Source organism: Amblyraja radiata, chromosome 38 (genome assembly GCF_010909765.2).
Source record: "Amblyraja radiata isolate CabotCenter1 chromosome 38, sAmbRad1.1.pri, whole genome shotgun sequence".
Classification (NCBI taxonomy): domain Eukaryota; kingdom Metazoa; phylum Chordata; class Chondrichthyes; order Rajiformes; family Rajidae; genus Amblyraja; species Amblyraja radiata.
The window spans coordinates 5427883-5455805 of record NC_045993.1 but is presented as its reverse complement, the minus strand read 5'-3'; the positions used below and the strand labels follow the sequence as shown (position 1 = coordinate 5455805).

Sequence of the window (27923 nt, the reverse complement as noted above, 5' to 3'; positions counted from 1 at the left end):
CAATAACCGTTGCTATTTTATCGTTACATGTACAGAATCATCGGATCTGAATGTATCAATCTGTTAATGGTTTTAATTTTTTTCCTAACATGGAATGCATTCCATGATGAAGGTCACTGTTTTTTTCTTTATACAAAGTTGTTTAGTATGCAGCAGCTGCACAAAAGCCCCAGACATAATTTGAGAATCTTGATGGGGCAACATCTTAGGGCAATTTTTTTTTAGTACAGTGGAGACAGCACCCTGTGATTGGAAAGCACTTTCAGAGAGCCACGTTAGTATTAAAGGAAGAGTTCAAATCTGTATGGAAGAAAACCAGAGACACAATCATACAAAATTCTGTTCGCTCATGTCAGATTTTTGGATATATTGAAGAGAGAAAATTAGTCATACGTTAGAGCAATTCCAGAAAACATTCCGCTCTTCAGCAAAATGCACTCATCCACCATAGAAAAATCCACACAAGTGTTGAATGAAACCAAGTTAAAAGCTATTTGTCGCAAGGAATGAGCAAGAACCATTGTGAAACTCGAGGGAAGCTTCATTTTCAGTACTATAAAATAATAAAATAAAGCAGTGCAAATCCACAACAGGTTGTTCACCAGCTGAAGACAAGAGACGGGTTTGGCACTTTAGGTGTGATACTTCATCACAATACCCTCTTACTTTGTTTCCCAGATGGTGAAGGACCCGTTAAATATTAGCAACGTTTTATTTATTTGGAGTTTTTAAAAAATTTGTAATATACAGTTAACATTACAAACTTACAAAATGACACATACCCGTGAAAACTACTAGGTTTCAGCAGAGGATGGTCCAGCACTGGCATGTTCATATTTGGCAACGTCAAACCCAATGATACCTCCAAGAAATGCACCTTCTTCTCAGCAAGTTTCCCAGCCTTCTGTTGTAACACCCATTTCAAAGCAGTCTTTTCACACCGTTCATCAATAATTACAATACTATGGAAAAAGGGGTGCTCTTCGACAGTGAACAGTCTTTATCTACAATATATTATTCCGTTTTCTGCTACTGATCCAGTCCCACACATCTCTCAAGGTCAAAGTCCTGGCATGATATAAGCAATGTTATCCAGCGTGTGAGCCTGGGTGAATGAAACAACACAATTAGAAAGATACAGTTGTTAAGGAAGTCAGCAAGCAAATCGATCCAAGTCCTGTCGGAGACACAAAGAAGGGCAGAAATGCTGGAGTTTTACATAGAACACAAAGTGCTGGAGTAACTCAGCAGGTCAGGCTGCATCCCTGGAGGAGATGAATACGTGACATTTTGGGGAAGGGGCCTGAGCTGAAACGTCACCTATCTATTCTCTTCAGAGATGCTGCCTGAATTGCTAAGTTACTCCGCACTTTGTAATATCATTGCTGAGGTGACCCGTTGTCTTGTAAAAAACATTTCATTGTACCGTTGACCCTGTGTTAACCTACATATGACAAATAAAACTGAACTGATCTTCTACACCAGTCCTATTAGTGATGGGTGCGATCTGTTTCTTCCTGGTTCTCTCAGGAACTATCAGGCAACACGGTGTCACTGCAACAGTCCTGCTCTCTCACAGCTCCAGCAACGCAAGATTGATTTGGATTGATTTTGACCTCCAGTGCTGTCTGTCTGGAGTTTGCACGTTCTCCCAATGACCACATGGTTTCTCCTTGAGTGTTTAGTTTTAAAGACACAGCATGGAAACAAGCCCTTCGACCCACTGAGTTGACAACCCGTACACACCCACAGTTCTATGTTTACAACCTGCAATTTATACTGAAATCAATTAACCTACACTATATTTTAAATTATTTTAGTACATCACTTGGATGTTGCAGGAGAAGGTAAAAACTCACCAAGGTTTCTTTTGGACAGCCGTTAAGATGGTCAACCTGTGCAGTGAGGCATGTTAAAGGACCCAGTGCACAGATTATGGAATCCAGCAAGACAGAGAGACTTCCGGACACTGCCACCATACCCTGGAAAGAGAGCATTTGTTTCATCTATCCATTATACAAATTCAAAGAAAAGGGTTTAATAGTGTTAAATACTATTCCTGTATTAGTTTTAAAAAGTAAAATCACAATTCCTATTGGTTTTGTGGCTCCCACTTGAGCTGCTGATCCGATGTGACCACATAATCTCTAATTGGTAGCTGGATGGCCTCTTTGACAGTGAAGTTAAATTCACAGTGCTGTCCTTGAACTCAGTCACAGTTATAGAGTTAAGAGTCGTACAGCGTGGAAAAAGGCCGTTTGGCCCAACACCGGCCAACATGTCCCATCTACCCTTTGTGTGATAAAGTTACCCCTCAGTTTCCTATTCAATCTCCTCCCCCCCACACCTTAAACCTATGTCCTCTGGTTCTCGATTCCCCTACACTGGACAAGAGACTGTGTGTCAACTCGATCTCTTCCTCTCATAATTGTGTACACCCCACTACACGTGACAATAAAAGACTTTTGAAACCTTTGAAAAGATACTTCTGTTACAAAAAGAGTTATCATGCTTGGTGATTTAAAAAATAATATCTGCATAAGAAAAAAAGACTTGGTGTAAAAAAATCTATGAAGAAATCTGCGTTTTATTTTGTGGCTTAATCATGGTCCCAAATTTGTTACCGAGATTCATGCTCCAATGAATTTGATCGCCTCCTCTGACACTTCGCTAACATCTCACCTCGGTTTCTTGTAATCGGTGGCCGATGAGGCTCAGGGACTCTCCCAAAAGCTGCAAGTGTGCAGCGACATCGATTGGGTCGGCATCTGGCATCTTAACCGGAGAGGAAGACAGACTGATGCCTCCTAATCCCACTGAATGAGCGGATTTCTTCTGGGGTATCACCATGCCAGGCAGTGACGAAGAGTTCTGTTTGCCTGATGCAAAGAGGAAATGAACAGAGGAGAAAATCAAGTGCTTGTTGATAAAACGAGAAGCAAGGACCCTGAGTCGACAGGGCTCTCATACCCTGTGCATCAAAGCATGCACATTCCCAACTGAACCTAAACGGAAGGGCCCCGACCCGAAACGTCGCACATTCCTTCTTTCCTGAGATGCTGCCTCACCCGCTGAGTTACTCCAGAATTTCGTGTCTGCCTAAAATGGTCTGGGAACTGCAAAAAAAGAAGTAAAATCCTAGCATATTTTTGGAAGGCAAAATCTGATATCCTTTCCAGCTGCTACAAGGACATGTTGAGGGCGCTGCAAAACAAATGGCAGTAGGGGGCGCTGCTCTGGCAGCAGCCATGTCAGCAGCGTGTTAGTTTTTTCAACTTTTATTATTTTTTTAGTATGTTTTAAAGTATGTGTTTGATGTTTCTCGGTGTGTTTTGTGTGTGGGGGGGGTAAGGGGGGAACCGCTTCGGTCGCCTCCTCCATGGAGAGGCGACTTTTTCCAGGTCGCCTTCCCCGTGGCCTAACATCAAGGATCGGCGCGGCCTTTCCCGGAGACGCGCCCGGGGCTTCAGCGGCGGGCGCAGCGTGGACTCTCGTTGTGGAGCGGGTGAGCCCTCGCTGGAGGGGAGCGCTCCGTTTCGCTGGCAGCCTGAAGCCGCGGTCTGCACAGCTCCAGCTGGTGCGGCGTCTACAGCCCGGGATCCCTCGTGGAGGACCCGGGGGGGGAAGAAGAAGCCATCACTGCCAGCCCATGGCCAACTTCTACCGCGGGTCCGGCGTGAACTTAACATCACCCCTGGAGGGGAGCTTCGACCGCCGGCCCTGCAGTCTATGGTGCTTCTGGCTGCGGCGGAGACTTTAAATCTCGACCGCCGGCCTGAGGCCTACACCAACTTAAAGCCGCAGTCTCCGGTGAGGAAGAGCCGATCCTGGACTGACTCTGGACTCTGGTCCTGTCCACGGGGGGGAAATGGAGGAGGACTGGCCAAATTTTGTGCCTTCCACCACAGTGATGAATGCTGTGGTGGATGTTTGTGTTACATTTTTATTGTGGTTGTGTGTTCTTTATTATTGTACCGCTGCAGACAACCCAAATTCCACCGACCCTGGTTGTGTGGCAAATAAATTCTATCAATCAATGTTGCCTATCCTTTTCCAGTTGTGTTTTCTTAAAAGTCGGAAGAATTCAGAGTTTTATTTCTCACAGAGTCAACAAAGTTCTCGCACCACAGTCCCCTCAAAAGTATTTTCACCATCGGCAAGATCATGGGTGCTGTCAATGACGACATGGGACTTCAATTCTACATCTCCTTCAGAACTGCATCACAGTGTCAGCCTAGATTACATGGTCAGTTCTACAGCATGGAGCTTGCAACATAATCTTCAGGCTCTGAGGTCAGGGTTTTATCACTGTGGTCCTAATAATACAGCGTTTTATCACAGGACCTGGCACATAAGCTGACATGTTTAAAATGCAATTATTTTTCATTTGGGAAGTAAGGAGACAGACTCAGCATCTGACAGCCTGCAATTTTGCATCCAACAACAGTATTTGATGTGATAGCCCAGATACTTATTGGGAAGGGGAACAGAAGCAAGCTGGGAGGAAAGTAGAGTTCCCCATTTTGCTGAGCTACGGATAATTACATTAAAGGTCCAGGAATCTTTTCGCAAAGGGAGGAGGTTTGAACGATAAGGAGTTTTTAAAAAGCCTAAGGTACACAAAAGTGCTGGAGAAACTCAGTGGGTGCAGCAGCATCTATGGAGCAAAGGAGGATAGGCAACGTTTCGGGCCGAAACCCTTCTTCAGTCTGTTGAGGCTCCAACTGTTGCTGGCAAACTGTCTGATCAGTTGCTGTTAACGGTGTGAATGTAGACAATACTCAGCTGCTTCAAGTGAAAATGTAATGTATTACAATTGGCAATGTTGTTTTTAACTTGGAAAAGGGAAATGTCTTACATGTGGTAGGGAAATTCATTGGAACCAATGAGAAAGCATGAAACCATAGTCTTCCAGTGCATTAATTTTGGAAGCCCATGATAAATGGTACAAAGTGAAAGCTGGAGAAAATAGGAAGGATCTACTGTTAGGCAAAATGTAAAATACATGGTTGCATTTTCAAACGTGGTGGGTGATAGTTTGGCCTCTGAACAGATGTGGGTCGGACACGAGAACACAAAATTTACTGCATTTCAGTTATCAAGCAAAGATATTATAATGAGATAGTGACACACAGTGTGGAAGCAGGCCCTTCAGCCCACCTTAGGGATGATCTGACTGAGGCTTCTAAGGTGGTGAAGGGAGTGAATCGAGTTTGACAATTTGCTCGAGCTAAAGAAGTTAGGGCGAACTAAAGGTCACAACCTAATGGCACACAAAACACATCATGGTTAGATATCTGGAGGTAGTTCTTTTCCCACAGAATAGTCGACCCATTGAATAAACTACTGACTCATTTGTTCCTTTCAACCATAAATACTGTACCTTTCTGCTTGACAGTTGTATCGTCCAGTGAATCAGTCAGTTTCCGTTTCACTGTCATAGCCTCAGCCTTATTCTGCTTATGTTGTAAGTATTGGCACTTCTGTTTCCAAACCTAGAATTTTAAGAAAAATCTTTTCACTTTCCATAATTCTATGTATAGTTAAGTTTAGAGATACAGCGCGGAAACAGGCACTTCGGCCCACTGCACTGACCAGCGGGGGGGGGGGCGCGTGCGACACACACACACACACACACACACACGCACGCACACACACACGACAATTCACACTTGTAACAAGCCAATTAACCTACAAATTTGTTTCTATATCAAATATACATGGTCTTTACGTGTTAGCATTGAATAAGTTCTTGCATGGTTCACTAAATCCACAGGATCCGATATATTTGCACAAAATCAATCCAGTTACGCATTAACAGTATCGTCAGAAATGTTTGCATTCAAGTAACACGACTGTGACTGTATGAGACTGACAAATAAGATAGAAAGATGTGGGCTTCTTAAATAAATGTAATACCAAAGCAAAGAACTCATCATGAACCTTCTTAAAGCATTGGGGCATAACGGGCAGTACGGTGGCTTAGCAGTAGAGTTGCTGCCTTACAACACCAGGAACCTGGGTTCAATCCTGACTACGGGTGCTTGTCTGTATGGAGTTTGTACGTTCTCCTCATGACCTGCGCGGGATTTCTCCGAGATCTTCAGTTTCCTCCCACGCTCCAAAGACATACAGGTTTGCCGGTTGATTGGCTTGGTATAAATGTAAAATTGTCCCTGGTGTGTGTAGGGTAGTGTGTGGGGATCGCTGGTCGGTGCAGACTGGGCGGGCCGAAGGCCCTGCTTCCGCGCTGTATCTCCGAATTAAACTAAACATTGGTTTGACTTCAACTGGGAAAATTGTAAAGAACGTAGGAAAGATTTACTCAAAAAGCCGCAGGGTGAAGAACATCGGAAATGGTGCCGGGGAGAGGGGGGGCTTTAGAAATGCGGACAAATTGGAAAATCATAAAACAATCAAACAAAAAACCCTGGTCTGTCTAGAGTGTTTAAGAAGGAACTGCAGATGCTGGAAAATCGAAGGTCGACAAAAGTGCTGGAGCAACTCAGCGGGTGCAGCAGCATCTATGGAGCGAAGGAAATAGGCAACGTTTCGGCCCGAAACGTTGCCTATTTCCTTCGCTCCATAGATGCTGCTGCACCCGCTGAGTTGCTCCAGCACTTTTGTCTATCCTGGTCTGTCTAGATTTCTGTGTGACCATTGCCAATTGTTTGCATGCGGATGCAGCCCAATAGTAGGGTAGGCTTACCTGTTTATCCTTGTCGGGAAGTTGTTTCCATACCTCAGCCAGCTTCTTGCTGAGTTCACCAAAATCTGTGGCAAAGACAAACACAACCAGAAGCTGAATCTGTGATTATGGTTAAGCACAATGATACTGCCCTGTCTACTTATAGGAATACGGCACTGATTACATAGAGCTGGTATCAATAGGTGATCGATGGTCAGCACGGTCACGGGAAGGACGTACAAACTCCGTACAGACAGCGCCCGTAGCCGGGATCGAACCCGACTCTCTGGCGCTGCAAACATTGCAAGGCAGCATGGATATCCTCCCCAGGTGCTCCGGTTTCCTCCCATATCCCAATTTGTAGATAAACTGGCCTCTGTAAACACGGGCATGGATGCAAAAATCGAATAACATCGAACCAGTGTGAAACCAGTGATCAATGGTCAGCGTGGACTCAGTGGGCCAAAGGGCCTGTTTCCGTGATGTATCTTTCAATCAATAACGTAAAATGAAATATACTCTTACCTATTCCTGGATGCTCAGCGACAATATTAACCCGATACTCTTTGCAAAACAGCTGATAAGCAGATATATTCTTTTTTTTCTGCAATAAATATATGGAAATATCACAAAAGAAATTCAAAATAAAAGTTAATTTTACAAAGTCAAAAGTAATCAATACTATGATGCTCTGCTGAACAAATTCAGCTTTCCTTTATGGCTTGCTATCTATAGTTGACTAAATTATATTACTTTCTTAAAACTTGAGTGAGTTTGTAATGAAGTGGAAGAATGCTTAAACTGAGGATTGGCATGGATTCCTCTTTCACATAATTCATTTTGGCGTCAAGCATTCTCAGATCACCTAATGGATTGTTCAATGTTCCATTTACTCCACCGTAACAATGTATACCTCAGCTCCATGGTCTTTGCTAGCAAGTTACAGCTATTTCGTTCAGCAATTAGCAATATTACATTTTTATTAAAGGGTATTGGTGTGTTGGACCCATCCCCATTCTGCTCCTGGTGGTGGCCTCAGTATTTTTAATATACTTATTAAAAAAAGGTATTTTAGTACGAACATTAAGAGCAAGAGGGTAACTAGGAAAAGAATAATATTACGGGAGACCCAAGGGGAAATTTATGCATGGAGCCAGTGGATATAGGTATGATTTTAAATTAAATTAATATTTTTCATCTGTAATCACTGAGGAGAAAGACATTGTAGTTTGATATTTCAGGTGAGATAGTGGAGTTTAGGAGCTGCAGATGCTGGGTTACACCAAATAGCCCTGCCCCACGGTGCGAGTTCATTCCAAGAGCTCGCCCGAGTTTAAAAAAAAATCAAACTCGTGGTAAGCACGGAGAATGAACGTGGCGGGTACGTCGGAGCTCGGGGACGTCTCTTAGCGCTAACAGCAATTACTCGGGAAGACTCGCTAAAGACTCGTGAAGATTTTTCAACATGATGAAAAATGTCCACGAGAGCCCCGAGTAGCGACGAGTGGCCATTACCGTAAATCTCAGAGTTCGAATCAGGGCAAACTCGGGAGTACTCTTGGAGTGAACTCGTATCGTGGGATAGGGGTTTAAGATAGACACAAAATGCTAGAGTAATTTAGAAGGCCACTCAGCCACTCTGGAGAAAAGGAATAGGTTTCGAATCAAGATCCTTCTTGAGCCCACCCGAAACATCACCTATTCCTTTTCTCCAGAGATGCTGCATCTGCAGAAGTTAGGGCTTTCTTGAATTTTCCTTTTATAGTTTTTATAGAGTTTACTAGGAACATGCTGGTCATGAACCCTCAAGGGCAACTGATACTTCCACAATTAAAATGATAATTGTATTGCAAAAGTATTTAATTCCCATTCTCAAGGCATCACAAGGTTCAAAGAGTTTAGATACAAGTTTTCCTTACATGTCATCATCTCTAATCTAAACTGACAGTAACTTGGACAAGAAACTGAAAGTTTAATGTTTCAAAGAAGGTACTTGAGTAGCCCTACCTTTTCAGGTTTCTCTATCTTTTCTTTATCTTTCTCTTCCTTTTTCTTCTTTTTCTCTGTCTGTCCTTCGATGTGGAATATGGAAGGTGGGGGCACATTTATTGCATAAGGTGTGCTAACGGATGGCTGTGATGGATGACAGCACTTACTGGCGGATATGACCTTCCCTGAGCCATGAGTCAACAGCTTCTTAGACTTGCTTGAGTGTTTCTTTTCCTTGTGTTTTTCCTTGTCCTTCTTTTTTTTGCTTTTTTTCTCTTTCTTCTTTTTCTTTTTCATCTCTCGGAAAGAATCGTCGATAACCAGCTCCCCCGCCTCGAGTTCCCCGCCGGAAGACGATGCAGAATCCAATGCTTCCAAACCTGCGAACTCGTACTCCGAGAGGTTACCCGCCTGGACATCAGTGTAGAAATGAGAGGCAGATTCAAAGCCCTCACTAACCCGAGGCTCTGTCTTATGTTTTTTGCGTACGGCCGACGGCCTTGGCAAACTGTGGGCTTCCAGGGCAGAGAGGAAAGCGCCATGATCCTCTCTACTCACCTTCTTGGATGGTTTCTTTTGACTTGATGTCCCTGCAAAATTGAAGGCCTCATCATCCATGCCCGACTTGTCCTTTGGCGAGAGGAGGAGTTTCATTTTTAACCCCTCCCCCTCACGCACAGTCACTGTATCAGTATTTACAAAGAGCGGCTTCATCTTTTTTGACTTGTGGAAGCTTCCTTCCTCGGAGGGTTCCTCGGTATCTGCACTGGCAGCTTTTTTCTTGTGCTCCCTCTTGCTCTCAGCGTGAAAAGGAGGATGGGACGTTGAGCCAAAAGCAGAAAACGGTTTCTCAACTTTTTTGGAAGTCTTTGTGACGGTCGGTGCGGGTGAGGTTATGGCCTTGAGAAGGCCCATGGCAGTGTCAGGCTGTTGACCATCAAGTTTTTTTTTCTTCTTTACAGGTTCCATCGGTGACAGTTCTATACAAACACACAGAAAGAGAGATACTGAATTGATTTGTGACAAAGGTTCGCTGGAAGCACAGGAATGTTGCAGTGACTGCGGCTTCCACCTTCTGAAAAGGAAAAGCTGAGGAAGAGTTTATTTAATGGCCTTTAATACCCTGTAGGAGTTCGACAGAATAGACAGAGAAGACTTTTCCAATGTCCAAAATGGAAGACAATTACCAATGAATCTGATAAGAAACTCGGGAGAAATGTCTTTACCCACAACGTGTTGAAAGCGCATAAGTTGCCTTCACAGGAAATAGCTTAAATAATTAAAGAACAGAGAATAGTCAGAATAAATAGGTCATTTATCCATTATATACACTATTCCTTGTGCGGTGCCACAAGCATCAGCTACCATATAATCTAAAGATATGACTTGAATGTGAGGACTGAACATAAACAGAACTTACTGACAGCAGAAAGCAGGGAAATAAATCCCGAGGGAGATATGAAGAGTCTAAATAGGGAGAGACAGGATAAATGAATAGGCAAAGGATGTCAGATCAGGAAACATAATCATATGGTAACTTATGATAAGTAACTGGAAAGGTAAATGGTATACAAAGGAGTTGAATTGTGAGACTAAACACAAGTTGTCATAAGCCTTTTCAGAAAAAAATGAGCGTGCTGTCCCTCAAGCTTATGTTGATTGTTTACTGGGAACATATAGGAAGCTAAAGATAGAGAGATCAGTGTGGAAGTGGGGTGAAGAATCAACGTGAAAGACAGCGGGAAGCCCAGGTTTACCCTTGTGGATTGAACATACATGTACTGCAAAGCAACCAAGCAATCTGCGTTTCATTTCTTCAGTGACAGACGCCGACTTTGCCTCCATCCAGATTCAGTGGAAGAGTGGTATAACTGATAAGAACTGCTGCCTCAATGCGCCAGAGACCCAGGTACGATCCTGACTACGGGTGCTTGTCTGTACGGAGTTTGTACGTTCTCCCCGTGACCTGCATGGGGTTTCTCCGAGATCTTCAGTTTCCTCTCACACTCCAAAGACGTACAGGTTTGTTGGCTTAGTATAAATGTAAATTTGCCCTCAGCGCGTGCAGGGTAGTGTTAATATGCGGGGATCGCTGGTCGGTGCAGACTCGGTGAGCCGAAGGGCCTGTTTCCGCGCTGTATCTCTAAAACTAAAACTCAGGTGCTGCCTGTGTGGAGTTTGGACACGATCCCCGTTATCCGGTGGGTTACCTCAGGATGCACCAGTTTTCTTCTATATGTCAAACATATCGGACTTGGCCTCAGTAAATTTCCACCAGTGTGTAAGTGAATAGTAAAAACTTCAGGGAACTGATGGGGAATAATAATTAAAATGGGACCCCCCTTCCTCTCTAGATGCGCCTGCGAGTTGGGGGCTATGCGTCAGTGGATAGGGCGGTTATGGGGTAAAAGGAGCAAATTAATAATATTAATATATCAAGGGGGGCAGTTAGCGTGTGTGCGGGGGGGGTAGTTAGTGTGTGTGACTCCGCAGCTGCCGCCCCCCAGCCCCCCCCCCCCTCCCCGCAACCACACTTTGGGGGAACAGACCCAACGGGTCTGCACTTGGTTTAGTAATAATTAAAATGGGATTAAAGAGATGGTTAACTGGTGGCGCAAACACGAGCTGTTTGGCTCTATGACTCCAAGTACAAAAAAATTGTTGCTTTATCAGCAAGAAACGTTTGGGCAACAGGATGATAGGAAGGCAAGAAGTAAAAGCAAAGTGTTACTTCTCTTGCATTTGCACAGAACAGGGCTTAGAAGGATATTGCGTATTGGTGAAGATGGAAGAGTTAATTGAAGAGTGCCAGCTGAACAGTCCCTTCAGAATTTTGAAAGGCATGGGGTAGATGATGTGACTCAGAGTGGTGGCATCATGTTGGAAATTGCTGAAGATGTAATATCAAATGTGGAGCTGATGAAGAGAGGACACCTGGAACCCTGGATAGAGGGAAGAGGGGATGGGTACAGTGCAGGAAATAGAACAGATATGGTCAAGAGCTGTGCCAATTATCATGGCAGGAAACAGTTGTCGATAAGGAAAATAAAGCAGAGCAGAAGGGGAGTGTGCGAAATAGCATCAGATGATGAATCTCCAAAATTCCATAGATACAAAAAGCTGGAGTATCTCAGCGGGACAGGCAGCCTCTCTAGAGAAGGAATGGGTGACGTTTCGGGTCGAGACCCTTCTCCAGACTAAGAGTCGGGGGAGGGGGAGGGGAAGATACAGAGAAGTGTAAGGTGTGAGAACATGACATCAAAGGGGGTGGAGATCAAGAAAAATGTAGAATAGATCATTGTTAGCGAGGGGAAGGTAACAACAAAGGAACAAAGCAGAGATAAGATGCAATTAGGGACAGTGACTGGTCAAGAGAACTGGGAAGGGGGAGGGATGGAGAAAGAGGGAAAGCAAGGGTTACTTGCCGTTAGAGAAGTCAATATTCATACCGCTGGGGTGTAAGCTGCCCAAGCCAAATCCTTGTTCTGGAGGGTTATGAATGCTAGGTCATTGAATGTATATAAATAGGTGAGAGATAAATTGTTGAAAGATCAGGGATTGAGAGTTATGGAGAACTGATGCAGAAGAGGGGATGATACTCGGGACAGATCAACCATGATCATGTTCAATGAAGGGGCAGGCTTGAGATCCGTGGCCGACTCCTATTTTCTTATGTTCTGATGTGATGGACACACTGAAATGAAGAGACTGATTGCAGGAGGCAGGATGGGAAGAAGCGCAGTGAAGATAGCTGTGGTCCTGCAGTGGATACTGCTTGCTAACCTGATCTCTGAAATGGAAATAATGTTAGAAAGAGAAGCGTCAGAGATATTTTTACCTCCATGGTGGAACTCTTCTCCTGTTAAATGGTGTACTTTCTTCTTTTTCTTAGGAAAATCAGCAGCCAAAAGGAAACCTTCAATCTCCTTCAAATGGAACAAAAAGAGAAAGATTAACTTGATGCACACTGTGTGAAAATATATTCCACTTAATGTTTATGTTAATCTATACAAGCCAAGACTAAATGGATATTTAAGAGATGAGCAAAAGGTTCATGAAAAGGGGTTAAGTTGGAGAATGAGTTGTAATTTGATTGCAACGTTACTCTTTTTGCTTTGATTTAGAGAATCAGCGAATAATACGACATGCTAATGTGCATTTAGCCCAACATGACACCATCAACTCTCTCAAAAAATAATAGTTAATCAACTACCCAATCATTCCCTCCTGCACCGTACACAAATTATTTTTTTCTTTCAGAGCTTTTCGAAAACTGTTTGAAAATTGAATCTGTATCCAACACACATTCATTCAAAAAGCTGCAGTAACTCAGTGGGACAGGCAGCATCTCTGGAGAGAAGGAATGGGTGACGTTTCGGGTAGAGGCCCTTCTGAAGAATTAAATTAAATTTCTTTATTTATATAGCACATTTTTAGTCAACTTGCATTGACCCCAAAGTGCTTCACATATTTACATCCACACACACAGGCAAAGGTGGGTGAAGTGTCTTGCCCAAGGACACACACAGGCAAAGGTGGGTGAAGTGTCTTGCCCAAGGACACAACGACAGTATGCACTCCAAGCAGGATTCGAACCAGCTACCTTTCGGTTGCCAGCCGAACACTTAGCCCATTGTGCCATCTGTCGTTCAATTAACTTGAATTAACTCTGAAGAAGGGCCTCCAACAAAAAACGTCACCCATTCCTTCCCTCCAGAGATGGTGCCCGTCCCGCTGTGTTACTCCAGCATTTTGTGTCTATCTCCGGTTTAAACCAGCATCTGCAGTTCCTTCTTACACACATTCATTCATGACAGGCAGTAGGCTCCGATTTCTAAACACACAACAGAGAAGAGTTTCTCCTCGTGTCTCTTCTGGTTCCATTGCCAATCACTTTAAAAATGTGCCCTCTGGTTACTGGGAACAGTTTCTTTTTAGTTACTCATTTCCAAACCTTCATGATTTAAAAATCTTTTAACATCCGTTACCACACCTATAACAAGAGGGACGCCAACAGATTTCCAGCATTCCCACTAAACTGCATTCCTTCGTTCTTAGAATCGTTTTAGTACCACTCTACAGTATTTTCTCCAAAGCTTTCACATCCTTCCCAAAGTGAATGGAACTGGGCTCAATATTCCAGCTACGACCAGGCTAGTATTTTAGTAACATCCTGGCTTTTGTACTGTAGGCCTCAATTTACAAGACCAAAGGTTGCAAATGTTTTATCAACTGCTTTGTTAAGCAGTACTGGTACTTCAAAAGTTTGTGCCAAACATTCTGCCTGGGTCATTGCTGTCAGGTTGAATGTCTTCACTAAATGTTTGTTAAGAAATTTGGAAGGATATCAGATGAATTCCAAAAACCCCTGCAAGCATCAATGCAAACACAAATTTTCAGTCAATGGCGATGTGTATTCAGCCCATCCTGACACCATCAATAAAGTTCCTGTCAATGAAGAGAGAAGGTATGTCACCTTATGAACTTGCCAGTTTCAGATTGGGGTAGAGAATGATTCCTGCTCCAGGAGGATATGCGCATTTTAGTGGACAACATACAGGATTACCAACCAATACATTCTTAGCTCTCACAAGATGCTGCTGGGATTCAAGGGAGATCACCAGGTTACTGGCAGTAATATCAGTCTGCAAAGATCTAATCCAAATAAAATTTGGATGCTGCCCACATGATGTTGGGTGACCTTTTTTTTCTTGTTATTCAGGAATACCTTTAATGAAATGATTCCAGGATATTACAGGTAAAAACCAAACTGCATGGGAATTACAGCTGGAAACCAAACAATTGGCAGTCCATGATGCCCTGGACAATGGAAGTTAGGACAAGCTTGTACGGTTATTGCACCATTTGTTCTATTCCTACTCTTTGTTACAGGTAAACCTCACAACGGTTGTTGTAATGTAAAACATTTAACAAAACACTGTTGGAATAATTCACACGACACGTGAGTGACTATCAAACTGTAGCTCCTTTATTTGCAATAAGCAAGCGGTACTCATCAGACCAGGGATGTAGTCGATGAAGAGACCGCTCTGCAGATTCAAAGCATACAGTATTTTGCTCAGAACAACTCAGTTCTTCCCACAGAACCAGCTTGATAACTTACCTTCAACAGTAAGTAATCCAAGAGTTTGATGTTTGCTGGAGCTCCCTCCTCGTTAAATATTGTTTAGAGGAGTTTTACAGTTGCAGATGCAGATACATACACACACACACACACCCCTCCCCCTCCCCTCAAACCCCATCATTAATTAATATGCTGCAAAGTCTTCAACTCCAGCAAGTCCTGCATTCAATCTCTGTTTATATCGTGCACTGCCAGCATGGATCATTGCAAACTAATCAGGAGTTATAATCCTGGATGATTTTCCCTCTTGCAGGATAAGTCACCGAATAGAAACATACAGAACCATGGCATCAGCCAGGCAGAGATCAGCCAGTTCAGCACAGACTTGGATTTTCCTGGCTCATTGCACAAATCTAGCGAGATGATTCAGGATCATGCCTGTTTTCAATGGAGCACAAAATTAGAGATTCTATAATGATACGCACATGTAATAAAGAGAACATTACCAAAGGTAACTGCAAGCCTGCTACGCAGACACCGGGTGGCAACCTCCTTCCTACCTCATTATCAATATAATTTATGACATGCACCTTTCTGACATCAACATGAAGACAATGAGTTGCAATGTAAGTGTCACAGGACACAGAATGGGGACAGGTGAGAATAGTTGTAGAAAGGCAGAGAATCCATTGAGATAGACCATATCACACACTGAAACTGCAAATTCAATAGACAATAGGTGCAGGAGTAGGCCATTCGGCCCTTCGAACCAGCACCGCCATTCAATGTGATCATGGCTGATCATCCCCAATCAGTACCCCGTTCCTGCCTTCTCCCCATATCCCCGCTATTTTTAAGAGCCCTATTTCACATAAAATTCACATTAAAAAAACAAAATGGTTTCAATATTTAATTACACATCAATTATTTTTTAATTAGATACAATACTTTTAATTATTCCAGCCATGGAGTATCAAAAGCAACGGGTTTGATTAAAGTTCTTGTGTCCAACAAAAGCCGTCTGTTCCTGGCCACTATTATTAATCCCTCTTTTGTGATGTAGTGCAAACACAAAATAAACAACAACTAGATATTGCTCAGCTTCGCTTTCCTGAATCACCCCCCCCCCCACCCCCAACATGAATCTGGAGGTCCTCTGGACTCTCCTCAAACGGAGGAGGATGAGAGATGGGGCGGCTATGTGTGTCCAAGGTGAGCAAAAACAGCAAGGATTAAAACAAAAACACAAATAGTTGCCCTCACCTTCGCTTTCTTTTTGGCTGACTTTCGGACTTCAGCATCTATTTCCTCCTCTTCTTTCAGCAAATCTTTATACGAGCGCTTCTTCTCTCGTTGGCTTCTGCCTGCAGCCAGACCCACCTCTTCAATTCCGCTTTCACCCACTATACAATCTGCAACAGCAGTAAAGGGCTTACAGATCATCTGCTTATATCTTTAATGTTTAGTTGGGGAGGGGAGGAATGGAGGGTGCTTCCACTGCACCAACACGTTTTCTCCTTTAGCTCAGGGATGAAATGATTCGACCTCGGGCTTCTCCCTATCCACTGTCATTGCAGTTCTGCGACAACTTGCAGGAAATGCGTCTCTATTGGGGCGGGCAATTGAATCAACTATAACATGGTGAGCCACACAAGAGGGCCAGCCTAAAACTGGTCTAAACCTATTCATAGAGCAGGTGAGCTTGTTCGTTCACTGTCTTCTCTTCTGTACCGTCCTAAGCTCCACCCCATGATGCTCTATAGCCAGCCATTACAACACAATGGAGCATCCCAGGACAGCTTTGCCTCTGCGGGTTGCCACCTGATCTCTCAGCTGAAATTGACATCTTGCATCCACGCATGACACAATGCATTCCAATGTGCTGTGCAAACACAGTCTGTGTAAAGAAGTCCAAGTTTCAGGTTAAACCTGGGATTCAAACTTGTAATCCTGAGTTTGGGAGGTCCACTGTGATAAGGGGGCTTCTGTGTAAAGCAACCATCATTTTGTGCATATCTTGCAATGCTCCTCAAGCGATGATGTGGGTTATTCTTCTGGTGACGGCATCATTCTTAGATCAGTTGTAACACAAACAGCTGTTGTAGAAAGCAGCCAATATGCTCATCTCAGCCTGGACTCATTGACCAGAATAGCACAGGTTCACACTTGAATTCACGGCAGTATGAAGTTTAACTGGACTTTAACTGGAGAGCAGGCGATAATGCTGTAATGAAATCTGGAGTAAAGCTCACTGAAGATCGCTAACTATAAGAAGAGCCTTTTCCGTACCAGTCTCCGTTGAATTGAATGCAGACAAGAAAGCACCTTAAACCAACCCACTTAGGGCATGAAAGCAGAGGCCAAACACAAACGATTTTCATATTCATTTCTCTGCCAGATATTTTCTACAGTTCTGCAAAGATGTTTTTTCTTGTTAAATCAGAAAGCATTTAAGCTTCCATTTGGTAGTAGAGGAAATGTCTTTGTTGATCAGGCATGACCTAATTGATTGGCAGAATAGGCTTGAAAAGATCAAACAGATAACTGCTGCTCTCAATGGACTTGCAGCCCGAATGCACAACTCTGCATCAGAGCCAAGTTAGCCCAATGGCAGCTAACATTCAGACTTTCCTCAAAGGAATGCTTCACACTCTGGTGATGATTCCAACGCCACAAATTAAAATGCCTCTTTGAGGATCAATCGACTAAGATGAAGAGAGGTACAAGAAGCTCCTCTGGATCACTAGTATCCTGCTTAAGTAATTTAGGACTTATTTTACAGTGAATTAGAGAAATAGAAAAAGTGGATAGGAAACATGTTAAATTAGCAGTTGTATAGAAAATAAAGGAAGATGCACATTTTAAGTAAGTTCCTTGTATGTGAATACTTGGCCAATAAACTTACTTACTTAAAAAGATGCACATTTTAGTTTCTTGTAACCAAATCAAATAAGGAAATTGATCAGCCGGTAATTTTGCTTAAATATTCCTTTTTGACTTCATCAAGGTACAAAATGTAACACTGCCCCACAACACAAGCTACAACTTTTTATCTCAGTATTAAACATTCCAAGATCAGAACAGATCAGATATAAAATTAAAGGGCCCTCCACAATCCTCCAGCAATACAGCACAACAGAAGGGCATCTCCTGATTAGTCACCAGTAGGCTTAATACTTCCAACTTACCTTGCACTAGCAACAGAAAAGCGCAACACTGTGAGGTTCATGGCGGACACCAGATTTTGACTCTACATTCACCCTGATTTTCACTCTGAAAAAGTAGGAAGGCAAATGCAAGAATGCCTCACAAGGGTCTGTCACAGTATTACACTCAGGAAATCAAAGCTGCAAATGAAAAAGCATCATGATCATTTATAAGTTGTGGACCAAGATGCACCAAAATATTACTTTTCCACTTGGGAACTTCCAGATTTAATGACAGATTTAATTTTGGATCCAACCTCAAGAGTAGATGCAATTTAATTCAATGCAGTCCATTGCGATTCAGAAAACAGGTCCACAGACAAGATCGTTGTTTGGATCTAATATGCCCCAAAATTTAATACCTATCTCTTACATCTGTAAACATCCATATTAGTCTTGCACTTAGCTTACAAAATGTTTTGTGATTTACAGTAAGGAACAGTTTCATGCTCTAGCACACACTGTACAAACCAAAAATTAAACAATCTTATAAATGCATTGTAAATACACTGCATTTAATTACCAAGTCGAACTATTGTAAAATTAGCTTTATTATATACAATTCAGTCAATGACTTTACAGGTAGGTGTACGGGGCCTTTACTGTAGCAAAAATTCCCAAGACACTATTCCCAAGACACTATTCCCAAGCACGGACTAGAAGGGTCGAGATGGCCTGTTTCCGTGCTGTAATTGTAATTGTTATATGGTTATATAGTGGCAATTGCAAAAATTCACACCAATCCATAAAATTACAAGATCAAATAGCTAAATGCTTGATTGAAAAGATTGTAATGTTTTAAGAGCATCATAAGGGAAAGGGAAAAGGAGAAAGGCAGAGAGGTTTATTGAGGGAACGATACCTGGAAGGAGGGCTCCAATGATGGAGGAAAGAAATTTGGGATGCACAAGCTTTTATTAAACACACTCCTAAAATATTCCCTGCATAATTGCTCACACTGCATAAGAAAAATCAGACTATATAACTTTAACCTTGTACATTGTTACTCCAAAATTGAATTTCAATATTACCTGACCAGTATGCTGCTAAGAATGAACTTGCAAGGGGAGGAAAAGCACCAAAACAAGCCACATTAACACAACCAGCCCCATACCACTGGACAAGAGAGGGAGATGGTGAGAAGAGTGAATCTGCCTCAGAATAAGAGTTCCTATTCCTGATCACAGCATAGCGCTCACTAAATTTAGATAGCACAGTAAATGATCACACGACCCCTCTCTTTAGCTGGGAACCATAATTTGTGTGCTGCTTTCTGGTATTCTGGTATCCCTCCCATCTTGGATCCAACTATCAATAACATTCCACATTCACACTTTGACATTAGGCTGCAAATCACATCATTGTGCACAGAGGTTCACTTATTAATTAATTAGTAGAGTAAGTGTTAAAAAATATATTTAATTAGAAAAACTGTACAAGGAGCACCATATCATGATGCATTTTGAATATTCAACGTCCCATAAAGTACTTTACCTAATCTGTAAAAATTATGGAGTGCCTCTTGAAATAAAACAATATTATTCTAAAAACATCACACATCAGGTTATAAGGAAAGTTTAATGCGGCCATGACATATCAAGAGGTCCATATTCCTTGCGAAAAAAGCATTGTTATTGAAGAGACTATAAAAATTGTAAACATGTAAGCTTAAGAATTATGCGATTCAGAAAGCTTGACTGAAGGAGCATCTTGGATTTTATAAGATGATTTGTATGTTTTAGATGCAAGCTCCAAGTTGCATAATTCTGTTATCAACCCAAAGAATTACCTTCTTTCTTCTTGAGTGCTTCATCATAAGCCATGACTAGAGATTAAATTAAAAATACTTTTTGACAGCGTAAACATTTGGAAAATCAAGTTTCTTCAGCCAGTTGGTTTCATCTGTATATAATCCTGCAATGACAGGAGAAGGGAAAAAGTCTTACATATTTTAGTATCTCCTTTCCACAAAACTAGCAGACAAAAAAATCAATATCACAGGAAAATAAAATCTCTAACCAGCCTACCCACCTACCTACAGATGTATCAATATTGATCTCAATTGAGATCTATTGATCTCTATTGAGAGAACTGCGTCATTCTCAAAGTCAAATTACCATCTCCACACTGGGGTAGATAAAAATGCTGCAGTAACTCAGTGGGTGAGGCAGCATCTATGGAGAAAAGGAATGGGTGACATTTCGGGTCGAGACCCTTCTTCAGACTTTGTTCCATAGATGCTACCTCACCGACTTGGTTTATCCAGCATTTTTGTCTACCTTCGATTGTTCCAGCGTATGCAGTTCCTTAAAACATCACCCCACTGGGAGTGACTCTTCAAGTATTGCCAAATGGGATAGATTCAGTATAGACCTGCTCTCGGTGGGAGCAAGTGCCGAATGGATTCCACCATGATTTGTAAACTCAAAGTCTGGCATATCCCTTAATCTACCATTACATTGAAGCTAGGATAAATATGCATAAAAGGAACTTTAACAATGATGAGGCTACAAATTTACAAATGAGAAGACTGAAGGTCTGAATATAAATAACTGGGACTACCCTCTCCAGAAAATAAAGTCTTTAAGATGTTGAAAAGATTCAACAATGGAGATGCAGAAATGCTTGGAGAAGTGAGGAAGGCTATTTTTGTGATCTTTAAATGTAAAAGTAGCCACTATAAAACAAAGCTGACAAACTCAAAATTATTTCCCAGACGCATGAGAAAATGGAACTTGCAATCGTGTGTAGTTACTGAGTCAAAGGAATTTCGATTTACAGGGAAATTAGTCAAGTGCTTTAAAACAGTAAAGGGAAGTAGGTTTCGGCCAGAAATGTTGCCTATTTCCTTCACTCCATAGATGCTGCCGTACCCGCTGAGTTTCTCCAGCAATTTTGTCTACCGTGGGAAGTGGCCAAGGTCATTTGAGGCATATGTCATCTTTCTGCGCCATATATTTTAATAATGTCTTCTGTGCCACAAACCTGGCAATTCATTATTATCCCCCAATATCCTGCAATCTCCCTTTCCCATTTGGAAACCTCCACTCTCACCATCACCCATGGGTTAATTCTGTCTCTCCCTGGAGGAATCACTGATTTGATAACCCATCTGTACCTCGGTGATTGCCAATCACCTCCCCCCCCCCATACTACTTTCACCAGGAAAAAAATAATTGCACTACTATGACTGTATGCACATAAATATATTTATTTATTGCTCATATGAGCGGTAGGCTCATATGAGCAATAAATGAGGCCACAGTTCATTGGCTATATTTAAGAGGGGGTTAGATGTGGCCCTTGTGACTAAAGGGATCAGGGATCTATGGAGAGAAGGCAGGTACAGGATACTGAGTTGGATGATCAGCCATGATCATATTGAATGGCGGTGCAGGCTCGAAGGGCCGAATGGTCTACTCCTGCACCTATTGTCTGTGTTTCTATGTTTCTATATTAATAATAATAATAATGGATGGGATTTATATAGCGCCTTTCTAATACTCAAGGCGCTTTACATCGCTATGTTCGCTCTTCTGGGTGAGATGCTAACTGCATTTCGTTGTCTCTGTACTGTACACTGCACAATGACAATAAAGTTTGAATCTGAATCATAATCTGAATCAGTAACACCACCTTTCATTTTAAAGCCATTGGTAAATTTGAAATATTTCACTTTCTAAATATTTGAAGACGAAAAATAAAGCGATTGGAAGATGAGGTTAAGGAAGGGATGGCACAGGTGTTGTATTTGGCCTGAGGTCCAGGGTTGCATCTCCCTGGGCAACAAGGTCTTCCCGCTCTTTCTCTTTAACTCTGTGGCCCGCTCTCTCTCGCTGGCGGCTGATCTGCCCGAACCCCCCTGCAGCGGCCGCCCACCGAGCGGCCTCCCCCGGTCTCGGTTGGTAGGAAACGCCGAGGCTCTGCCCGTGACGGTAGGCCTTCCCCGCCGTTTGCCGGGGTGGCGGGTCTCAGCGGCCCCGCGCCTGTTACCCGAGCGTCAGGACCGCGGTCTCTCGGCGCGGTGAGTCGTGAGGGGGGCGCATCCCCCCGGGCTGGGCTCGTACCGTGAAGAAGAAGCCGCCGCCGCTCCGGGGCGCCGGTCCTCGCCAACCGCCGCCATATTGGTCGGAAAAAACAAGAGCCAGACGCTCACAGGCATCAAACATCGAGCACAGAGCACATCGATCCGCATCGCCGGGGAAGCAGCGAGCGGCAATCGATGCCCCGTGCCTGCAGTGTGCATGAACACGGAAGTATCGAAGATAGACACAAAATGCTGGGGTAACTCAGCGGGACAGGCAGCATCTCTGGAGAGAAGGAATGGGCGACGTTTGGGGTCGAGACCCTTCTTCACTTTCTGCAGAACAAGGTCTTGCAGTTCCTTCCTACACATTGGGTTAAAGTATCAGCTGAATGTAAGGTAGACAAAAAAAAGCTGGAGAAACTCAGCGGGCGAGGCAGCATCTATGGAGAGAAGGAATAGGAGGCGACATTTCGGGTCCCTTCTTCGGACTTCAGCTTCTTCAGACTTCAGCCTTATTCAGCTGAATGTACCATGTTGTGCAGGCAACAACAAACAGCAGGTAATGAAGATGGTAATGAAGAAACTGGTAATGAAGATGAAATGTTTACCAGGGGAATTGCCATCTCTGCTGTTTGTTGTTTAAGAAAGAACTGCAGATGCTGGGAAAATCGAAGGTAGAAAAATAGAAGGTAGAAAAATCGAAGGTAGACAAAAATGCTGGAGAAACTCAGCGGGTGAGGCAGCATCTATGGAGAGAAGGAATAGGAGGCGACATTTCGGGTCTTCAGACTTCAGCCGTCTTCAGCTGAATGTAACATGTTGTGCAGACAACAACAAACAGCAGGTAGACAAAAATGCTGGAGAAACTCAGCGGGTGAGGCAGCATATCGACCCGAAACGTCGCCTATTCCTTCGCTCCACAGATGCTGCCTCACCCGCTGAGTTTCTCCAGCATTTTTGCCTACCTTCGATTTTTCCAGCATTTGCAGTTCTTTCTTAAACAACAAACAGCAGAGATGGCAATTCGTTTAAGAAGGAATTGCAGATGCTGGAAAATCGAAGGTAGACAAAAGTGCTGGAGAAACTAAGTGCAGCAGCATCTATGGAACGAAGGAAAAAATCCAGGGCAATTCCCCTGGTAAACATTTCATCTTCATTGTCATTTTAACGACTATCCTTTTTGAGGCATCCTGCATAACCTGTGAAACAGTCATCTATCCTCGTTCTTCAAGGATGTTGGCTGAAGGGTCTCGACCCGAAACGTCACCTATTCCTTTTCTCCAGCAATGCTGCCTAACCCTCTGAGTCAAAGATCCTATAGGTCCTATAGGATCTTTGCTGCAAGGGCCAGGAAGCGAGCGGGGTAAGATCATCTCTGACCACTCTCACCCTGGCCACAAAGTCTTTGAAGCACTTCCCTCTGAAAGGCGACTCCGGACTGTCAACGCCTTGTCGCCTTGTTGACACTCAAATTAGATAGGAATTACAGAGTGCATAAATAAAAAGTTGGGAAATGTTCATAATTATGGTTACTATCATCAATAATATGGGATTATTTTTCAATATCCCAGTAAAATAATGCTACGTCGCATTGTCAAATCAGATCCGGTTTCAGAAAATGAAACTGACGAATAAAATTCTTAGTACTGAGTTTTTTTTTGATGTCTTCAAACTATCAAAGAATGGCAGCAATTGCTCTCTGATTAGTACACGAGGCAGAAGGACTCCAAAATGTTGTTCTGGTCCAACGGGCACAATGTGATCGAAGGGCATAATTCGAGAATATATTTTAAAATACAGAGAAAACATTGTTTTAAAATCGAGACAATTAAACATAAATTTAAATATTTCTCTCAATTCTGTCAGTAAACCGGGTAGTTTCTTACTGATAAATTGTTTTTTTTTTCTTTCAAAGTAAGTAAACTCTAAATAATTTAAAAGATTTTAACGTGCCTTAAAATAAAACAGCTATTAAAAAGAAAACTTGACTTCACCCCAGATGGGACTCGAACCCACAATCCCTGGCTTAGGAGGCCAGTGCCTTATCCATTAGGCCACTGGGGCTTCACTAGTACGGCGCCAAGGTACAGTACTTGTGTCCTATCGCCTAACTATTATTTTATATTTCTGATTGTTCTACATTTTATTATATACTGAAGATTGTTTCTTTCGTTTCAACTGCATCATATTTTTAAATGCACGTTGCCACATAACAAAATCTCCCGTTTGTGCTCACCGGTTCAGCTCACCCACAGTAAAGATGAAGGGAAATTGCAACCCAGAATATCAGTGGTAATTCGGATATTAATTTAAGAGGAAAATAAAAGAAAATGCTGCCTTGGTGAGGGATTTTTTTTCTGAACAATGAGCTGTCGTTGCACTATCCATAAACTAAATTATACATCATGAAACGAGGCCATTCGGTTCTTTGGGAGGCGTGCAGCCCTTTGGTGTGCAGCAACAAAGAGGAAGGAATCTACAACAAGGAACAGCAGATGCTGGAATCTTGCACTGAACACAAAATGCTGGAGGAACTCAGCCACTGACTCTGAAGAAGGGTTCCCACCCGAAACATCGCCTATTCATGTCGTCCAGAGAGGCTGCTGAGTTCCTATCTGAGCAACTTTTTCTTGTAACAAAACTTCTGGTATTTCCTCTTGAAAAGTTCCAGGGGCGTCCCTTCCACAACGCTACGTGGCAAAGAAACCTCAGCCAACTCTGACCTCTAGGCAGTCACCCTAAACCCTGCCCACAAAACGTAGCAAGATTAAGAGGACTCATGTCAGCTCAAGACTTAGAAAAACTTGTACATGCCTTTATTACTAGTAGGCTAGATTATTGTAACAGTCTCCTTGCAGGTCTTCCGAAAAAATCTGTCAGGCAGCTACAGCTTGTTCAGAACGCTGTTGCTAGAGTTCTAACAAAGACCAAAAAATTTGAACACATTACACCAATTCTTAAATCCTTACATTGGCTCCCTGTATGTCAGAGAATTGATTTCAAAATCCTGCTGCTCACCTATAAATCACTACATGGTTTAGGGCCAAAGTATATCACTGACATGCTTCCACTATATAAGCCTTCTAGACCGCTAAGATCTTCTGAAACCAATCTGTTAGTGATTCCCAGAGTAAATACAAAACATGGGAAAGCAGGATTTAGTTACTATGCAACAAATAGCTGGAATAAACTTCATGAAGATTTAAGACTTGCCTCAACTTTGACCACTTTTAAAACAAGACTGAAAACTTTTATGTTTACTTTAGCTTTCAGCTAAATCTTAACTAAATTGCACTTTTAACTTTTGCACTTTTTATAATGCATTTTTAATTTAGATTTTATTTTATTTTAATTCTATTTTATTTCATTTTATTATTTCATTTTATTGTATGACATATTTTTATGTGAAGCACTTTGAGTCTGCCTCGTGTATGAAATGTGCTATATAAATAAAGTTGCCTTGCCTTGCCTTGCCTTGCCTTGCCCCTTCTGAACCAAACCAGATGAAGACAGCTTCGTAAGATGAATCACTACATTGTTTAAAAACTCACCACCCCAGATGGGACTCGAACCCACAATCCCTGGCTTAGGAGGCCAGTGCCTTATCCATTAGGCCACTGGGGCTGTACATGTAACAATTCACACCATTTGCATTTTTTTTGGTGTTGTTTTCTGTTATTTTTTTAAGATACAAAGGTCCCCCGGGTTATGGAAGACTCGACCTACGAAATTTGACTAAATACAATTTCTCCCATAACTGCTTAAATAATATTTCAAGTTTGGAAGGTTAGTTAGGAAAGCAACTTCAGAGTTGTGGAATAGGGAAGCAGCTGGTTAATTAAAAAGAGAACCAATCTATAAAAAAAAACCTTAATGCGAAGTAATCATACTGACACCATTGTCTGGTTCAGTCAACTGTCATATCACAGCAAGAGGTCACGTAACAGATTTGCTTTAAAAACTGACGTTAATCTCTTTTATAGGCACTTTATCAAACAATGTAATATTCAGATTCAGATTCAACTTTAATTGTCATTGTCAGTGTACAGTACAGAGACAACGAAATGCAGTGCAGACAACGAATATACATTGTGTTTAAGAAGGAACTGCAGATGCTGGAAAATCAAAGGTAGACAAAAGTGCTGGAGAAACTCAGCGGGTGCAGCAGCATCTATGGAGCGAAGGAATTAGGCAACGTTTCGGGCTAAAACCCTTCTTCAGACTGAACTATGCATTAAGGCCATGGAAACTAGCCATTGGACGAGGTATATTCTGATTCTGTACCATTATAACTGTACAGGGGAAGTTAATAAATAAATGTACAGGGAGGCACAAGGAAACTGCAATGCTGGAACCTTGCGTAGAACTCGGAGGGTTGGGCAGCATCTCTGGAGGACATGGATAGGCGACTTGATAAATGTTCATGTTATCAGCCCTCAATTAAATTGTTCCTTTCTGACTTACGCAAAAAATCGATTTACGGAGAGTTCTCAAGAATGGAACCCTTATCTAGCCCGGACTCACACCTACCATTATTTTTGGATCAAGAGGCCTTATCAAATAGAAGCCACATTAGAAATTCAATCACTGATAGGATATGTTAATCTATTTTGAGGTCTGACGATGAGGAAGCCAAGGATCCAGTTGCAACAGGAGGTATGGCGGTCCAGCTCTTGAGTTTGGAGATATCTTGAAAGTCAGTGGTAGTCAATGAACAGCAGCCTGTCTTGTCTCCAGATGGCCCACAGCAGGGTAGAGAACTAACAAGATAGTGTAGGAAGGAACTACAGATGCTGGTTTATACCAAAGATGGACACAAAATGATGAAATAACTCAGCAGGTCAGGCAGCATCTCTGGAGAAAAGGAACAGGCGATGTTTCAGGATGGGACCTTTCCTCAGACTTTTTTGAGACTGAAGAAAGGTTCCAACCCAAAACGTCACCTTTCCCTTTTCTCCAGAGATGCTGCCTGACTCGCTGTGTTACTCCAGCATTTTGTGTCTATAACCAGCAAGATAGCATCTGCTGTTTTGACGTGTTATGGCAATAGGCAAACTGAAGGGGATCCAGGTCATTTTTGAGGCAGGAGTTGACTTGCACCATGGTGAATCTCTCGAAGAACAGGATGCAGTTCACCGTGTCCTTTTTGGGCACCGGTACAATTGATGCCCTTTTTGAAGCAGGTGGAAACATCAGATGACAGAAGTGGCAGCCAGTAGGTCTGCACAGGTCTGCAGCACTTGGCCCGGTTACGCCACTGGGCCAGACATTTTGCATTGATTCATCCTCCTGATGAGTTTTAAAGAATTCTAGGAAAGACAGTGCCAAATTTGAAAGACTGTGTGTCCAATGGGGTAGGGAAGGAATGAAATGATGATCTGTAACAATGACAGAAAGGCAAGTTGTTTTTGAGTGGACTGATGGGAAGAGATTTGAAAAAAGGACTCAGTCTTTGAGGAGGTCAAGACTCAATAGACAATAGGTGCAGGAGTAGGCCATTCGACCCTTCGAGCCAGCACCGCCATTCAATGTGATCATGGCTGATCATCCCCAATCAGTACCCCGTTCCTGCCTTCTCCCCATATCCCGACTCTGCTATTTTTAAGAGCCCTATCTAGCCCTGTCTTGAAAGCATCCAGAGAACCTGCCTCCACCGCCCTCTGAGGCAGAGAATTCCACAGACTCACCACTCTCTGTGAGAAAAAGTGTTTCCTCGTCTCCGTTCTAAATGGCTTACTCCTTATTCAATACAATACAATACAATACAATTTATTGTCATTTGAGCCTCAGTGAGGCTCAAACGAAATTCTGTTTCCACAGCCATACAAACAAAGACAATTTCCTAGACATACACACAATTGAATTCACACAAACATCCACTGTGATGGAAGGCAAAGTCTTTTCTCTCCCCTGTTCTCCATGTCTCTC

At 42.6% G+C, this 27923-nt stretch overlaps 1 protein-coding gene and 2 non-coding genes across 4 annotated transcripts; all 3 read right to left on the bottom strand.

Moving 5' to 3' along the window:
• Positions 1 to 223: 223 nt before the first annotated feature.
• Positions 224 to 22147, bottom strand: hmgxb4 (HMG-box containing 4). 2 transcript variants are annotated; one of them, XM_033013509.1, is made up of 11 exons: positions 22036 to 22147; positions 19758 to 19882; positions 16026 to 16174; positions 12516 to 12603; positions 8696 to 9657; positions 7214 to 7292; positions 6710 to 6774; positions 5384 to 5495; positions 2683 to 2879; positions 1860 to 1982; positions 224 to 1105 (listed from the first exon to the last, which is right to left on the bottom strand). In XM_033013509.1, exons 2-11 carry the CDS (start codon positions 19789 to 19791, stop codon positions 1061 to 1063), a joined length of 1854 nt encoding a protein of 617 aa, XP_032869400.1. In that variant the 5' UTR covers positions 19792 to 19882; positions 22036 to 22147; the 3' UTR covers positions 224 to 1060. The 2 variants fall into 2 exon arrangements, with proteins under 2 accessions (XP_032869400.1, XP_032869401.1); XM_033013510.1 differs by lacking the exon at positions 16026 to 16174.
• A 1839-nt stretch (positions 22148 to 23986) lies between these two features.
• trnar-ccu lies at positions 23987 to 24059 on the bottom strand. The gene has a single exon. It is a non-coding gene; the product is annotated as a tRNA-Arg (tRNA).
• A 1487-nt stretch (positions 24060 to 25546) lies between these two features.
• Positions 25547 to 25619, bottom strand: trnar-ccu. Its single transcript has one exon. It is a non-coding gene; the product is annotated as a tRNA-Arg (tRNA).
• Between the last annotated feature and the right edge of the window lie 2304 nt (positions 25620 to 27923).

Excerpts from the sequence above, each read along its gene's own strand:
- hmgxb4 (XM_033013509.1), bottom strand. The coding sequence starts at position 19,791 with ATGGCTTATGATGAAGCACTCAAGAAGAAAGAAG. Across the intron at positions 16,175-19,757 it reads AGCACTCAAGAAGAAAGAAG|ATTGTATAGTGGGTGAAAGC; the intron begins GTAATTCTTTGG and ends CTGCTGTTGCAG. Across the intron at positions 2,880-5,383 it reads TACAACTGTCAAGCAGAAAG|GCAAACAGAACTCTTCGTCA; the intron begins GTACAGTATTTA and ends TCTTTGCATCAG.